The 17,008-nt window shown below is 36.9% G+C and overlaps 1 protein-coding gene across 2 annotated transcripts; it reads right to left on the reverse strand.

Moving 5' to 3' along the window:
* Window positions 1-3,001: 3,001 nt before the first annotated feature.
* Window positions 3,002-14,573, reverse strand: LOC130647322 (SUMO-specific isopeptidase USPL1-like). 2 transcript variants are annotated; one of them, XR_008982847.1, is made up of 7 exons: window positions 13,472-14,573; window positions 13,229-13,345; window positions 12,209-12,801; window positions 11,277-11,405; window positions 9,421-9,587; window positions 5,497-7,831; window positions 3,002-3,769 (listed from the first exon to the last, which is right to left on the reverse strand). XR_008982847.1 is itself a non-coding variant. In XM_057453126.1 (6 exons), exons 1-6 carry the CDS (start codon window positions 13,589-13,591, stop codon window positions 6,963-6,965), a joined length of 1,995 nt encoding a protein of 664 aa, XP_057309109.1. In that variant the 5' UTR covers window positions 13,592-14,573; the 3' UTR covers window positions 4,949-6,962. The 2 variants fall into 2 exon arrangements, 1 of the variants encoding a protein (XP_057309109.1); XM_057453126.1 differs by lacking the exon at window positions 3,002-3,769 and having other exon boundaries at window positions 4,949-7,831.
* Between the last annotated feature and the right edge of the window lie 2,435 nt (window positions 14,574-17,008).

Below are 17,008 nucleotides of genomic sequence, written 5' to 3' on the forward strand. Positions count from 1 at the left end.
GCGGAATGAGATCAAGGAGCGGAACAGGCTCGCAAAGAAGTTCAAGATGCATGTGACTTGGGTGAGGTATTGTGACCATGGACTGCTGAGTATTAGCATTATCACCTCAGGCATTGGGATCGGGGTGTTAGGAACGGGTTTGGGAGCTCCCCTATGTATAGCCATGGGGGGGATCACGATCGCCGTCGGAATTGGGCAGGCCGGTATCCGAAACGCTGGGAAGAGCCTGGGTGTGAAATTTAAAAAACATGAGACTATAAGGCTGTTGGCGGAGACGAAGCTTAACTCTATAATCGATTTAATTTCAAAAGCCTTGAGAATGGAGTCATCAGCGACTATGAGTTTACCCTCATTACACATAAGAAATATATGCTGCTAAAGGAACAGATGCGTCAACGTGTTAAACAGATTGTGAACGCTATTAATAAACAGGAGCGTGCTCAGCTAATTGCGAAAGGTCGGGAGGAAGGCAGAAATGACGTTTTAAAAAAACTTCAGTCTGTACAGTATGCAAGCGCTACCTAGAGTCTCCACCTGAGTATAAGCCTTAATTTGATATATATTATAAAGGCCTTGTAGGCCTATAGAATGTATGTTTTTTTAATCCTCAACTAACAGCCATTCTTTATTCCGTAATATGTACCTGAGGGTAGTAGTTTTTACCTTGAACATACACCGATGAAGTAGCCAGGATAGCACTGGCTTGGCAGGGTTCATCGTAGGGTACTGGCATACCGTGGAATTTAGTTGTGATTGCATCCTTGTAGTATTTGAGTTTAGCGTTCACGTAACGGTCCTTTTTCACAGGCTCTGTTGTCAATTACTCGGACCCTTTGATTTTATTCCAGATTTGACGATACTTGGCAACCCAATCGGCGTACTCTTCAAAATCGTGACTCATTGCCGGTACTGCATTGGCGTTGTACCGGCTGACCCCATGTGGGGACCATAATTTAGGTGTTTTTACCCTGAGGGCTTCTACGAGGTCTTGTGTATGGTAGCCTATAATGTACCGATTATCCTTACCTCCATTGGCAGGAATTGGATCCGACACCGTCAGATAGTCCACGTTGATATCATTGATGTCTGTGAAGGTAGCAGCAAACGAGTACAATAATTTAGGGTTGACAAGCTCATTCTCAAATTGTAGCATCTTCTTTATTGTAATTCAAACGACTTCAGGGGATTGCTTGTCATTGTACATACGCAACCACCCCCGTTATACGTGACGTATTCCTGATAACAGTACCAACACAACATTTTACCATCTACTACAAACCGACGCCCGCAGGTGTATCTGTCGTACACATCCAACATACGTTCACAGTCCTTACATTGTTCCATTTATATTATGATTATAAGGCATCAAGACGATACCTTAGGTCTTGAATCCTCCACCAATTCTCCCTTTCCTTCTCTGATTCTTTTAATAATGCCAATGCCATTAGTGGTAGAGAGAGGCCTAAGTCAGCTATAAGGGTAATGACTACTGCACTTCCAAATATACCGAATTTTGATTGGCAGTTGATGCACATTAGTAGTATAGTAGTATTTTGATTTCATCTTATAACCCCGAAGGGTTGTAGGATAACTTTTGAATTTCACATGCTGCTGCACATGTCCTGCGGCTTGAACCTTTCGGGGACATGCTCTAACATATTGGCCTTCTCCCCAACAACTTTGTTGCACATGTCCTGCGGCTTGAACCTTTCGGGGACATGCTCTAACATATTGGCCTTCTCCCCAACAACTTTGTTGCACATGTCCTGCGTCTTGAACCTTTCGGGGACATGCTCTAACATATAGGCCTTCTCCCCAACAACTTTGTTGCACATGTCCTGCGTCTTGAACCTTTCGGGGACATGCTCTAACATATAGGCCTTCTCCTCAACAACTTTGTTGCACATGTCTTGCGTCTTGAACCGATCTGGCACGTACATGAAAACAGCCTTGTTGCATGGGCCTTGCGTCTTAAACCAACTCATTTATATATACAGATTTCAACAAAGTCCGAAGATTGCACCTCTTTACTTTGCACGCGTTGATTTTTGATGACGTCATCAAAAAGGAATTCCCCTACCAGGTGCGCTAGAATTTTTTACTTATTTGCAGCATTGATGACGTCAGCACTATATAGGGACCTACCCCTTGAATTCCATGAATCAACACCGTATGGTAGGGACTTTACCCCGCTAAGCATGGCATGGTACTGGATGGTACTGGATTATCAGGGATTTGTTATGGTTGCCTGTGACGTGTGCGCGTGTGCGTGCGCGACTGCGCCAGAAGGAACATTTCTCTATCTCTCGAATAGGAAAAATCTAAAAACCTGCAGCATCATGTGAATAACTTTGGTAAAATAAATTAAGAAACTTCTTCCATGACTACTTGCTTTGTTGTTTAGAATAGTCAGGCGCCATTTTGAAATTACGCAATAATTATCCTGTAAGATCCACATGACAGGATTGGGTTAAGTATCATGAATGAGACTTAATGAGTTGCCATATTCAAAAAGGTTTTTCTTTGTAAACCTATTTGCAGCATCATACGGAATAAAAAAAAGCAGAAATTCTGTCACGAATGTCTAACTTGTGACAACAGAGATTTTTCCATGGAAATTATGTGAGACGATATTTATATATATATATAAGATCACAGCCACAAGCTATCTAAGCAACATGCTTCTCTTTAAGTAAAACGCTTTCAATGTTCACACCGGACATAGGACTTGATCTTAGGTTTTTTGGTTAGATCCAAATTCCTTAAAAGGTATTTTTGTTTTGGCCCTTTCCGGTAGTGGAGCGGAGTGTTCTATATTGCGGTATGGTGGAAAATGCAGCAAACGCATTTTCGACGTTGGTTACTCGATTTCAAGATAGAGCTAAAATTTTCCAACTATTATTCCTATAGTTGTAGGAGGATAAAATAGAGATGGATCATTTTTCAATAATTCTCTTATTCTATTCACGTAAACTTAGCGTGATACGAGAAGAAAAGTGGATTCAGTAAAATTTGTTGACAATTTTTTTAAGGGTAACTAAAATAAAACCTAATGGTCCTTGTGATAGTATCCCATACAATATACTAGTTAAAATTTCTAGAAATGTTTTATCAAACGATAAATAGAATTGAACACAGCCCGTGAAATTTCGTGGGAAACACTGATCACTGATAATATATATCAAGATAATCGGAAATGTTCGGAAATTTGCTGGTAGTCACGAAAGTCACTTTACATTTGTGTCTGGGTAGGATTGAAAATTGCTTTCTTCAGTTATGAAAGTGTTTTCGTTGGTTGGTAACACTAACCATGGCTCGCAACGAAGTTTTTCGATGACTTTTGTCTGGGTAAACGAGAAATCGTAACACCTTGATTATAAGACATTATTATATTCCCAGTAGAGTAACCAGCTTATCAGCCGTGTCCACAGCATCCGGATTACAAATTGGATTTACTCTGTGTAAGTGTCTCGCAAATTCGTTAAAAGATTGTATGCTTTCCAAGTCTATTTTTAAAGTGTCAAAAATATCAGAATATCGAACTTTTTCTGCTTCAAGTGAAAGTCTATGTTCTATTGCTTTAACTATGCCAGATTGTTCTTTAAAATGATGACTACTTGGTTTATTGTTGTGCTTTTGCGGTGGGGTATAATAGCGAGTTGTATAATCGTGTTCTGTTTGTGTGTAGTACTTTGATGCTAGATAATTTTGAGACGATGAAAATACGTTAGTTTTGTTTCGATCTTTTTGCTCCTTCCAAACCATTGTTCTACAAAAAACAAAAAAAACTTTCACCATCACATAACATTTACAAAGGTTTGAGTGTGTTTAATCCATGTGTGAGACCACTATAAATTATTTTTGTGAGTATCATTAATCTTAAATCTTTAAAATTTTATGGACATTCTATAATATTTTTTTATGTAAAAATTTACTAATAAAAACTATTCAATTTTAAAACATTTCTTTGAAAGAAATTGACAGCCTCGTAGAAGTAATAACATAGTATTGTAAAATCTCGTTCCCAGGGCCTATTTGCCTTTTTAATATTGCAGCTAAGAGGACCAGGGGACGAGAATGAGTTTTGTGTGAATATTTTAAAATTCGTGAGTATTTGTCCAACATTGAGTATTAGTCTTTTTTTTTAAAATTGACTTCCTGTCAAGAATTATTTACAGGCTTCAAAAGGCATCGGTTTGTCAATGATGAAGAATTACGCGCCAAAACACTCGTGAGCTTTGTACCTTATTTATAGTTTTGTATTAAATGCAATGCTGCAGTGATAAAACAAAGGCTTGCATTTGAAAGATGAAACAACATATATTTGGCGGCGTGGACAAGGCCTTCCAAATAATAAAAGCCCAACAGACCCTGGGGGCGATGTTAAAGATGAAAGTACATTAAATTTTAATTAGAGGCACTCAAATACTGCTACTCACGAGCAAAAATCGCTACTGCGACTTTATCTCTGTTCTTTGTTATCGCACTTTTCTTTTTATAAGGAAAAAGATAGAAATCTTGGGACGTTCTCTAACTGTTGCCAAAAAGTTCTTGAAAAATCACTGTCGAGAAATATTTCTTTTTGCTGTTCGCAATTGTCAGAAAGAAAAAAGACCCTGGAAACGAGGTTGATTGCGTTTAGCTCCAATTGTGGACGAAATAAAAAACAGACGCTGAAAATATATTTTGTCAATAATTGCTGATACGCTGTGTTCCTCTTATATCTCAACCCTTTTCTCCGAGCTCAACCCAAGCGACAACTTTTCGGGAAACCTTGTCCCCAGGGCATCTTGTATCTTTTTTCGGGCAATTTTGGACACATCACAGTGTGGAAAGACAATTTTCACCTGGACGTGTCATTAATTTTATCCGCGATTGCAGCTCTGAATTTATGTGTGTGATGTTAATACTTTGCTACTACCACCCTCGCTCCCAGGGATTTTGTATGTTGATATGAAAAAAGACAGCGAAAATGTATACTTTCTGTTGCTCTCTTTTGCTTACTGCATTATATTTTCTTTACATGAACACTAAACTTAAGGGAAGCCTTAAAATGTTCTTACTTTTTCTTCAATTTTAAATTATCCTTAATTTTTCTCTATTTTGCCATTTTGGAAATGTAAAGGCGTAATTAAGTACTTCTTGTTATTGACAAAGCCTTCAATAGTCTTATCAGGTTCTATAGTTTTGGATCTTTAAAGCCATATGTTCTTGTTATAAAAAAGTTTGATTGCATAAATCAATGTACACTGATGACGTTTGATCGCATAAATTAATGTACATTGATGACGTGTTTGTATAATCTAGCAACGATAACACCAGACTATTTTTCGCCGTCTCTCGTATCAAAAGGCGAAAATATGGCCGATCGTATGCTACTATCTCATATTAGTTGATACAGTTGCTAAAACAATGTACCTGGTCAAACCGACTTAAACCTACGTCCACCTTTGTTAGCAAGATCAGTTTAATTTTTACAAACATAATAACTCATACCTTCTCTTCGAAACAAATCTTTTTACCTACTCGTTGCAATGAACTATAAAGTATGACACAAGTGTATCTCTTTTCAATAAATACGCTTCACAATGCTTTTTATGCTCCATTTTAGTTTAATGTCTATTTATACATCTTTCTATTAGAACAATCGCGTGGCAATAAGCCCGCTTAATATCTAATCATGCATTTTTTAATAGCGCTCGTATTTTATTCGCCATCTGCCAGCGCGAAAAACAGCGTCGAGTGAATCAATATACGTTGCACATTTTTCACTTCAATTAAAAACCGCAAATGTGTTTTTTAACAACAGCTGTACAATCTTGCATGCTTTTTTAAATAACCGCTTAAAAATCTTAAGCGATAAAGCATGGGAGTCGCTCTTCATCGTGGAGGTAAAACAAGATTATTGCAGCTGTGTTGACATTTAGTTAAAATATCTACGGCAGAGTGCAGGTCGTCCATTAATAATTTACCGAACAACAAGCAAATTCAAAGTGTATATTTTATTTTCAGAAGTGGTATTGTTTTGATTGCAACGTTTCGGCATTTATATGTTTGAAAGATTCCATTGGTTACCATACACAATAAGTCGATTTTCATTGGCTGCATCTCGGAAACAGATGTCTAATATTCAACAGAGGCAGATAAAAGTTAATGAAGTTAAACAAATCACCGCGAGTTGATTTGACGTTAACGAAATATATTAACAAATATGAATATATAATTGATATGTTTTGCAAACAAAAAATAAAGCGTGTTTTAGTCGTGGTCAAGTATAACTAATTAATGTTTTTAATGAGCCAGCTGTTTCTAATTATGAACAATAAGTAAAAATACACAATCCTTAATAACCGCTCATGCTTTTTCTTTTTGGCAGTTTGATTATTGTTGTAACTTATAAGTTCTTTGTGTCCAGGCCCCTTTGGTTTAACACGCTTTTGCTTTAATAAAATTAGCAGATTAACCAATTAGCAAAAAATGATTGTAATTGACTTCTCACTTTATCAGATACTGTTCGCAAAGCGAAAAATGGCAAACACAAAAAACATCAACCAGCGAAACTTTTGGTTCCAAAAATTGGATGCTTTTTAACTGTGACGGACGAATTTCAGAGGCGTATAAAAGGGTGCATATGGGACTGATTTTGTTTTCATTCTGATTGATTCTGCACCAAGAAGATTAGACTACAAAAAACGAGAGATATTTCTACACAGCTACTAACAGCTTGTTATACAACAGGAATATCTGAATCTAATAATGCAAATTGAAAATTTTCATATTGTGAGAATTATCGTTTGTGAGCAATACTTGTCCTGTGGGAGTCTTTTATCATAAGAAGTTTTGCACTAAAGAACAAACCCTTTTTCAAAGAAAAACGTGGATAGGGTAACAGACAAGTAACAGACAGTGATCGATCGAACTTCCCCACATTAGGCCGGTTTCCGCGCGTACGCTAACACTTTTCATAAATTTCCATCTAATATATCGTCCAATAATTTATCGCTAATTACGTCAACACCTCCCATTTGAAAATCAATTTCATTCTCATCATTTTCATATGAGTCACTAGATTCAATTGTTTTTGTCTCGTCTTTGGAAGGAAATATATCCATTTCTTCAAATTCGACGGATAAAATGTCTTTCACTCGATTCAACACTGCTGTTGTATCGACATCTATTCGTTTTGGTAACGCTCTAATATCGTTTGTTTCGCTGCTAGAACTACTTGTTACGCTCATTGCGATAACACTATCGTTGGTTTCGCCGCTGCTTTTTTCACTGCTTAGTACACTCGCTGTGACAGCTTCAGAAAGAGTCAAAACAAGCGAAGAAGTGCATGAAAAATTGCTGACCTTAGTGCTTTCAGTTGCAGACTCGTTATTTCTATCAGACTCTAGTTTAACTTTATTGCTGCCGGTATCTTTTCGATTTTGACTCGATTTATTCAAACTTTGTTTCCCTTTTTGCTTCGACATGTACGGTTGAAACCTCGGCACGTTCTGCATGCCTTTAATCAAACTAACTTTCGATAGTCCCGAAGGAGAATGTAAGGGAGTCAGTCCATCACTACTCACAATAGAAGCTGTCTTGCTCGAGCAACGACTTGCACCAAATCTTCTACTCAACATTGTATACACAGACGGAGAATCCAGTGGACTCGATAATTCAAGTTTTGGTAAAGCTACTTTTAGCTTTGTTTTGATGACCGCTTGCAACACAGACAAGCGCTCCCAAATAACAAGATGCACCTCTTCTGGGCGACATCTTGGCTGTTTGTACTTAAAATTTACCACATGTTCCTTCAGGTCGTCAGCTTGTAGCCATAATTTTTCTATACGAAACAGAGAACACAATGAGACACCGCTATACTTCTTTAACTTACAAGCAGGCTTTTACCATATACTTTGCAAATTTGCGGACCTAGAAAATGACCATTATCCGCGTACACAGGTAGAAAGCAGAAATAATAGCTGTCTAAAGGCAGGAGCGACAAACGTTTTCTTTTAATGTTCATGCGCGATAACGCACAAAATATTTGTTTGTCTTCTGCCTATGCAGACTTGAGGATAGGGTTGAGATTTTCCTTTACAGACAGACACGGATACTCAGGGGTCGGGAATATCCCTTTAAAATTAACCTAAGCCTTCCTGAAGTTCTTGATGCGTTCTTTAGATATCTAAAAAATAAAAACAACAAAACACGTGAGGATTTTATTTACTGACAAAGACAAAACGAAAAGTTCGATAAAGGGCTGATTTCACGTCACATTATGCTCGAAGAATTTCGAGCAGAAACGTTTTGACTTTTTGTTCCTTTTCAAGAGTGAGTAGAAATATTTCATCTCGTATTGAAAATCGAAAGGAGAAAGTATTTTTATCCAATCAGAAGGCGCAGAAATTGCTGATAGACAATAATGAGATGGTGTCGGTTCCATACTTCGACATGTTTACCGCAGAAACTTTAGAAAGCATAATAATTTGATTATTGCTCTTCTTGTCGTTCTTTCTTTCATTTAAGCGGGAAGAAATAGTATATCAATTTAATAATTTCATTTCAAGACCGGAATAAAAATAGAGAACAGTAGACAATAAACAAGTGTATTTGTAGTATTTCTGATTTATTCGTTCCATTTGTTTACGATGAATACAAATTAGAAAAAGTTGTCGTGTGTTGAAATTCATCATTTTTACTTGTGAATAAAAAAGAGCGCGTTTTGTGTGTGGAATTTATCATTCGAATATTTTTTCTAGAAATTTTTCGATCAAAATATTAATCGTGGAATCAGCCCTAACGTAATAAACTGAAAATTACCGAGAAATGACGAAAATACCGAGTATCGATAAAACGTCAAACTTACCAATGTATAAACTTCAAAAGTCGAGCAGTATGCGCTCTCTCAAATGAAGACGCGAAAACTTTTCCCAATATCCTGCGCAAACGCAACGCCTGCACAATTGAGTGCAATTTACGCCCTTTCACTGGAAGATTTCCCGTTACAAAGTAACGAAGATGGAGACTGTTGGAGGGTTTAACATGAGTCATAAATATGAGTATCTAGTAGTGAGCCTATGCTATAAATCGATATTTCTACAAGTTAGTCAGCTTGTACCGTTTTAAAAACTCTGGGCTTTTCTTATATACACATCCTCAGATTTACTCGCATTGTAAGGCCTATTTTACACCAACATTATGGTTCGTCGGAAAATTTAATTCTTGGACAGAACCATTTGCGATGTAAAAAGTAGATCTTAACACATTGCAAGTCACACATCAACGGACAAAACACAAATCATTCAAGGTCTCTCTCTCTCTCTTTTCGCATTGAGAACAGCAGTTCCGTTTCACACACAAGAACTGAAGCTTCTCTCAGCGAGATCAAAACAATGCTTTAAAACAAACAAACAAAAAGTATGCACCTACCTTCAAAACTGTAAGACCACAAAACAAAGTGTCGTTTCTTGTGTAGGTACTGTATAATTTGTGTCACAATGTACCTATCGTTGTCCGGACCTGTAAAGTTGAACTCATTCCAAAATTGTCGAGTTGTCACGCCCTCCTTGAAATGGACGAACATAATTTTTGGATGTCTAAGGTAGGAAAAATGTAAAATTCGCAGTAGTAAGCAGTTTCAGCAAACCCAAGCTAGCATTACAACTTGTCTTAACACTGGCCTTAATTATTTTCTTAATTTCTAAGAATTCGTTTTGTGAAGTCATAGAAACTAATTTTTCCGCATCAAAGACAACACAAATAACGTTCAAGAGATTTTTAGAAAAATATGAAATATGAATATTACAAATTTTACTAATTCCGCAAATTGTAAATTTCGTAAGATTTTTGCGGACGTTTATTTTCGGGACACTGCAGCTATACAAAATGTAGTAACATTAACAAATAAATAAATGCCTTCTTTGAATTTCAAAAAGGTTTGCAAATAGAAATAATGACAAGCTAAGCCCAGTTTCTTTCACCTTTTACAACTTCTGTATTGGAAATATCAAAAAAATATTATAAAATTGTTAAAACTTGGTATGTCATTACGTTCTACTTTATCATGCAATATTTTCGAAAGCAGCTCTGTATTAACAGTGCAAAAATGTTAAGTGGGGCGCAAACCGGCCAACATTTTCGACCAACATTTCGGCCAACATGTTGGTACGGTTTGCGTTGGCGTATATTTTTTAAAAAAACAAGTAGCTAACATTACGAAATGTTCATTCATTTGTTTGTGACTTCCAATGAAGAAGTATGGCTTGATGACGACGACAAAAAAGACGTGGCCCGACAAGAAAATGGGTTCGAAGAAGAAACAGCAAAGGGCTGTATACAAACTTAGTACAGGAATTACTGGCTGAAGACACAAAAAGTTACAGGGAAATGATGATAATGACCTATGTATCGTTTAAATGACCTATGAATCGTTTAAAGAGATTCTTGCTCTCATCGAACCATACATAACATAACATAACCACACATAACACCAAAAGAATCCGGTGTAATGGGAGCTCATCAAACAATCTCAGCAGCTCAAAGATTAGTGCTCACCATTCGGTTCCTTGCGACAGGATAAACTTATAAGTCTTTAAGTTTCCAATTCAGAGTATCTGAAAGAACATTATCTTATATTGTTGATGAGGTTACTAAAGCGATCACAGAGTACATTGGAAAAGAGCATATCAAGATACCTTCAAGTGTAGATGATTGCAACAAGATATCTGAGAAGTTTGCATCAAGGTGGAACTTTCCCAATTGCATAGCCGCTATTGATGGAAAGCATATCCTAATAAGACCTCCGCCTGGCACTGGTTCTGAATATTTCAACTACAAGAAAAGTTTATCAATATTCTTATTGGCTATAGCTGGTCCTGATTATGAGCGTATTTATGCGGATATAGGTAGTAATGGACGAATGAATGATTAAAACATTCGAAAGCTAAAATGTTGGTCGAAATGTTGGCCAACATGTTGGTTACCCAGCGCAAACCGACAAACATGCTACCAACATGTAAATTTTGGCGGAAATGTTGGCCAACATCTATTAAATATTTAATGTTGGCCAACATTTTTTGAGATTTTTTTTCTTCTTGAGCATGTTTTCACCTAACGCAAACCGGCCAACATGTTGGTCAGTCGATGTTGGTCAAAATGTTGGCCAACATGTTGGCCGGTTTGTGCCCCCCTTTACTAAAACAGCCTTTTACTTGGTAAGATTTATTAAAACTGAAGGCTGTCCTAGAGGTTAATTCTTCTTTCCAAGAAAACAAAAAAATCTTTACCTGTTGATATGAAATTGTGTTCTTTGGCCAGCCTTGAAGCAATGGTAGCACGCTCTTGAAAAATGTATGTTGTCATCGAAGCTTAAATCTTCATTGCAGTTGGGAAGAGATATGATCATTTTGTTGAACCTAAGAAGCATAAGCAGTGTTAGTACCATGACAGTTGTACAGTGGATAGTTTCAAAAATCTGTGTGGCGACGTCAGACAATGGGCTCAATCAAATTGATTTAGTTTCTTCCTTACATAATTTTAATCCCCCTTCTATGTTTAATAATATTATCTGATTCAGGCCCAGTGAGAAACATTTCCACAGAAAAAAAATAATCAAAATTCTAGGCCTGGAACATTTTTTTCTGTTCTTTTCAGAACATTGCACAAACGTATGGTGTATTTTTTCAGCAAACAAGTGTTTTTATGTTAGAAATTTTTTGAGTAATTCTATGATGGCAATTTGAACTAAGAAAATTTCAGCAGTGTACAGCATGTTGTTTCTTTTGTATTCAACTCATAACAACATTCGGGGGCGGCGCCGCAACTTCTAAAGTGGGGGGCTTAGGTATAGTGGTATATTTTGAGATTTTAGTGACAATCAACGAGAGAAGCGAGTTGGCGAAACAGATGGATTTCAGGGGCTGCTGTAAGCCCCTGGTGGGGTCCAGGGGCAAAGGCCCTGGAAGACAACACATATTTAGAGTTCTAAAACACGCAAAACGGCTATATTTAGCGAGATAGCTTGACGAGCCGCACTAGTAGCAGCATCTGACATTTCTTCCGGCTAAAATAGTTTGCACTTAATACAATATGAATTGTTTGATTTGCTGTTTTTTTTGTTTTTTGCAGTTCTTTCATTCTTCGTGGTAAATTGGTAGTTTCGACAACATCAAAATTTATGATTAAAAGAAAACATGTATAAGCGTGGAGATATACCTACCCATCTGTCTTCTCAAATCCACACTCATTGCAATGAAATCTGCACGTAAAATCAACCTCTAAGTCTGCATAAAGTTTTTCGTCTGCTTTCAGGATGAACGGCAACAAAAATAGGGGAGAGTCATCCTGATCATCACTGGACAACAGTTTTGGTTGCAAGAATTTTAAAAAGCATTGGCGTAATTCCCGAAGCTGTGGACGCACCTGTGTATACACGCCATGCAAATTAAACGCATTTAACAGTTTTTGGTAGTCCTTTATAAGGTGATTGACTAGGGAGGTTTCATCCTTTGACTTAGTTTCCCGCAATGTTGTGTTAAGCACCAGCATCGCTAATGCTGCATCTAACCAACATAGCAAACCATCGTTTTCCCACAAGGGATATGTCATATGTGGTCCCTGTTGCAGTACTATATCAGAAGAAATTGTCGACTTTTTAGAGCTAACATTGTCATTACTTTCATTTGATTTTAATGATGAAGAGCTTTCCCCAGATGTGTAACTTCTAGATGAATATGACCATTGTGGACTTATCTCTGCAAATGGTTTCAATTGGTCCTCTGATAAAAGTTTTCCTGGTGGTGTATTCCCCAGCTAAAAGAAGGACAACAGTGAATTGGTTAGCCAGAAACCAATCAATAAGGGAAGAGTGATCGCTCTTGCTCACGCAAAGAATTGCTCAATTCTGGGAGTTGAGAAACTAGCTGAGCCATAAATTGCTCCACCAATTCCACAATTTTTTTCTGGCTGAGTAATATCAATTCATCTCACATGGAAATCAATGTTACCTTTCTTATTATTTGCATTAAAAAATAACTAAAATATATAAAAAAGACAAGAATAAAGTAATAAAGTAATAAAACATGCGTTTATAAACTTATATTTATTCAGATTGCTCATCCAGTCTAAATTATTGTAACTTTAGGCAAGCGATTTATTGTTAGAGTGTTATTTTCGTATTGATAGGCTTTGTGAGCAGACAGGCAATACAAACAACACATAAAAAAGAGTATCTGTGCACCTTTTTATTCATTGAATTTTTCTTCACACTTGGCCTTGTCAATCTTAACACCCTCTCTGACGTCACATTATCTTCAATATAATCCATCAATAATGAAGAGTTCATTGGAAATATACACTAAAATCAAAACAAATGTCTACAGCACTTACTCAATAACACAGCTCCAAAAACAAAAAAAAAACTTAAGAACTAAAAACCAATGAAAGTATTAAAAGCATTTAAAAAGGGGTTTGCCACACAAACCTCATCTTTAGGACAAATCCAAACACCACTACTGATATTCATCATTACGAACCGAAGAGGTAAAAATTCTCCCTTTTTCATGCAATCACTGCAATATCGGTTAAGTGCCATCATTACCATATTGAAGTATTATTAAAATACACTAAAATAATACATGACAATTAGAGTAGACACTAGTATTTCATTAAAAAAAAAAAAAATTATTCTCACTCTTTAAAATTGTTTTTATTACGTCTTCGTCACATGACATTTTATATGTAACAAACTAGTAACAGCGTTTTGGGTCTGCTAAAACCTTAGGTTTTTTAAGAATAAATAATGTTCAATCACAGATAATGACATCATATTTGAAAACAAAGAGCCTAAAAAATATTTAATTTTTAAATATTTGAGTGAGATTTTCCAAAACACAACCATATATACCAGCATAAGCGTAACAAGGCTTATTGTAGATATTTTAATTTCTGCATGAATTAAAACTTTTTGGTTCACATTCAATGTTGGGAAAAAATTGATGACATATCTTGTTTACTTGCTTTTTTTGTTCACACGAGTGCAGAAGTGAATTAGAAAGGCTGGAGTTATCTGAGGAGCATTTTTTATGAAAAGTGGGAAAATTCTATCTCTAAAAATAATTATGAAAATGAATGAAATGTCTTTCATCATTATCATCATCATTCTCGGCTTAACGTCCGTTTTCCATGCTAGCATGGGTTGGACGGGGTATATTAATGACCCTCTTCCAATCTGATCTAGACTGTGTTAGATCTAAACTCCACTTCCTCTGTATCAAGTCTGTCCTTATAACCTCCTGCCAAGTCTTTCTCGGTCTGCCTCTGGGCTTTGCCCCAGGAACTATTAAGTCTCTACACTTTCTTACCCAATTATCCTCCTCCATTCTTTCCAAGTACCCAGCCAATTTAATCTTGTTATCTGGATAACATCTTTAATTCTACAGATACTTAGCCTGCTTCTTAGCTCATCTGAACTCTTTCTGTCTCTCAGACTGGCGTTACACATCCACCTAACTATTCTCATATCATTCCTTTCTAAACGGCCAAGATCTTCCTGCTTCGCTGCCCATGTCTCACTACCATACAACATAACACTTCTTACACAGACCTCATATCTTGAATACCTACATTTTACCTCAAATTTCAAGACTCTGCTAGTCAACAAAGGAAGTAACTCTCTGAACTTTTTTCAAGCAGAACCTATCCTGCATGTAACACCTCTTCCAACACCCCCTTTACTGCCCAACATATCACCTAAGTAACAGAAGTTCTCAACTATCTCTAACGAGCCATCGTGTATCATCACCTTCATCACGTATACAATTCTCACCTACAACTAGATTAGTCTTCTTCATTAGCTTTGCTATCTTGAATACCTCATTGCGCTGGTCTTTCCTTCTTAACACATCTGCAAATCTGTTTCTCCCTGCTTCTGATTTTGCCTTATACACTGCTGTACGAGCACGACGCTTAGCTTCTAAGTAAATATTCTTACTACCACCTGACTTCCACTCTTTCCAAAGTTTCCTCTTTTCCTTTATACACTGGTCAACCTCATTATTCCACCACCAGGTCTGTCTATGTCTAGCTGGTCCTTTCGTCCACCCACAGGTATCATCAGAAGCTTCTAGAAGACAATTCTTTAAAGTAGTCCAAGTACTTTCAACATTGTCACTATCACATTGACCATTGTGGGTTAAACAGCTGAACTTTTGCACTAAATTGTCCAGCTACAATCTCTTCCTTCAGCTTCCAGACTTTACGACGGGGCCTGTACTTTCCCTTGGGTTCTTTAACACTCTTCAAGATCATATCACAAACCAGCAACCTATGCTGGGAAACACACGCTTCACTCCTTAGAGTTCCAGCCCCGTTTATGCAGTTTATCTCATCAACTGTTCTTACGGCCATTAATAAAGAATTTTGGCATTATTTTACAGGTGGATGCCCTTCCTAGCGGCAACCGTTCACAGACCAGACTGGGTGTTTTTTAAAGTGACACCATCACTATGTGGCATTTCATGGGACTTCCACAATCGCCCCTTTAAACTAAGGTATGGTGGAGGACGTTCAACTCCTCTCTTGTCTCAGACCCTTCACCTCATAAAAATGTCTTTCAACAATATTAATCATTTCTGTGAATTTTTTTGTCCAAGTGCCTTTATGATGTTTTGTTGCAGTAGGAAAAGTTGAAATCAAGGTACAATTTGAGCTTAATAGTTATTCTGGAAGATCCTGGGTTTCGGTGGATTTCTTCAACCTTGTGTTATGTCATGGTATCCATTGCATATTTACTTTGGCCAATTATTCTGATGAACACTTTTAAAGGCTGTGATCATTCTCATCTGATTTAAAATTATTATTAGATTTTTATTACTATTAGATTTTAGGTCATAAAAAATTGCTAAAAAGAAGAGGCACATTTGAGAGTTTGCAGCTTTTCTTGAGATTTTTTTACTTTTGTTTGTGTCAACATCATCTTTTAAGGCTCCCTGGTCTTGTTTTGTAGCAAATTTGAAATTCCCGAATAGCAACGTAATGCAAGGTCTGGGATTTAAAACTGATACCTAAATGTAAACCCAGCCCTTAAAATTAGCGTCTGCATTCGGCACATCCGACGTAAAATACGAAGAAACCGTAGTTGCGTCGGTTGTGAAATTTTTAAATAACAATAATTTTGATTTTGTTTGAGCTACTCCCACTCATTGCTACTACAAAATAATTTTGTAGTAAGATTTTGTAGTAAGTTAAGCCATTATCACTAACTAAAATCACTCAGGCTACTGAAATACTGTGGTACCATTCGATTTGTAATAATAATCGAAAACAATGTATATTGTATTGAAAAGAAGTCCAGAAGTTCTTTATCCCACACGACACAGCAGGCAATAAGTCAGCCCTGCCCACAGTTTTGTTAAGAGAGATGTTCTGCGAAGACTCTAACAATTGAGTCTCCTGTACAGTTTTGCTTTATGTTAAACTGTGCCGGTGACAAGCATTTTCGAAGCATGTCACCAGCGACTTCTGCGATATACAACCTAATGATGCCCTAACCTGATGAGTTCATCTCAAAACATAAAAAGCAAGTTGGCAGTGAACTATTAACCTAACAAAGATAGGAAGGTATGTCAATAAGACTTGCCCTCCATTCCCATTTGTCATCTTAGGAGATCAATGCATCGAATTATGAGAGGTCTAGCCCTAATAAAAAGTGAATGACGAAAGTTATTGCCAGCTAAAAAAATTTCACTACAAAAAAATATTGCCGACGCAATGCCGACGCAAATCAGTTGAAATGTATCTCACGTCAGCAGTTTTTCAGCCGACATAAAAAAATTCTAATTTTAAGGGCTGAAACAAAAACCTGCCAAGATACGTGACTTTCATTGTGATGCATGTTGTTTATAATACCAACACCTCTTACGCAAATCAACAGGCAAAATAATTCAGGCAGTAAGTCGTGGACCAGTCCAGTCCATTCCAAACTTTATTTTTAGTTAGAGGCATCTTTTGATCTTTAAAT

The sequence above is a fragment of the Hydractinia symbiolongicarpus genome, chromosome 6 (genome assembly GCF_029227915.1).
Source record: "Hydractinia symbiolongicarpus strain clone_291-10 chromosome 6, HSymV2.1, whole genome shotgun sequence".
Classification (NCBI taxonomy): domain Eukaryota; kingdom Metazoa; phylum Cnidaria; class Hydrozoa; order Anthoathecata; family Hydractiniidae; genus Hydractinia; species Hydractinia symbiolongicarpus.

Coding starts and splice junctions, on each gene's coding strand:
- LOC130647322 (XM_057453126.1), bottom strand. CDS start 13,591: ATGGTAATGATGGCACTTAACCGATATTGCAGTGATTGCATGAAAAAG. Junction 12,802..13,228: donor AAAATTCAATGAATAAAAAG/GTGCACAGATAC, acceptor TCCTTCTTTTAG/CTGGGGAATACACCACCAGG. Junction 7,832..9,420: donor GTGGTCTTACAGTTTTGAAG/GTAGGTGCATAC, acceptor TGTTTCGTATAG/AAAAATTATGGCTACAAGCT.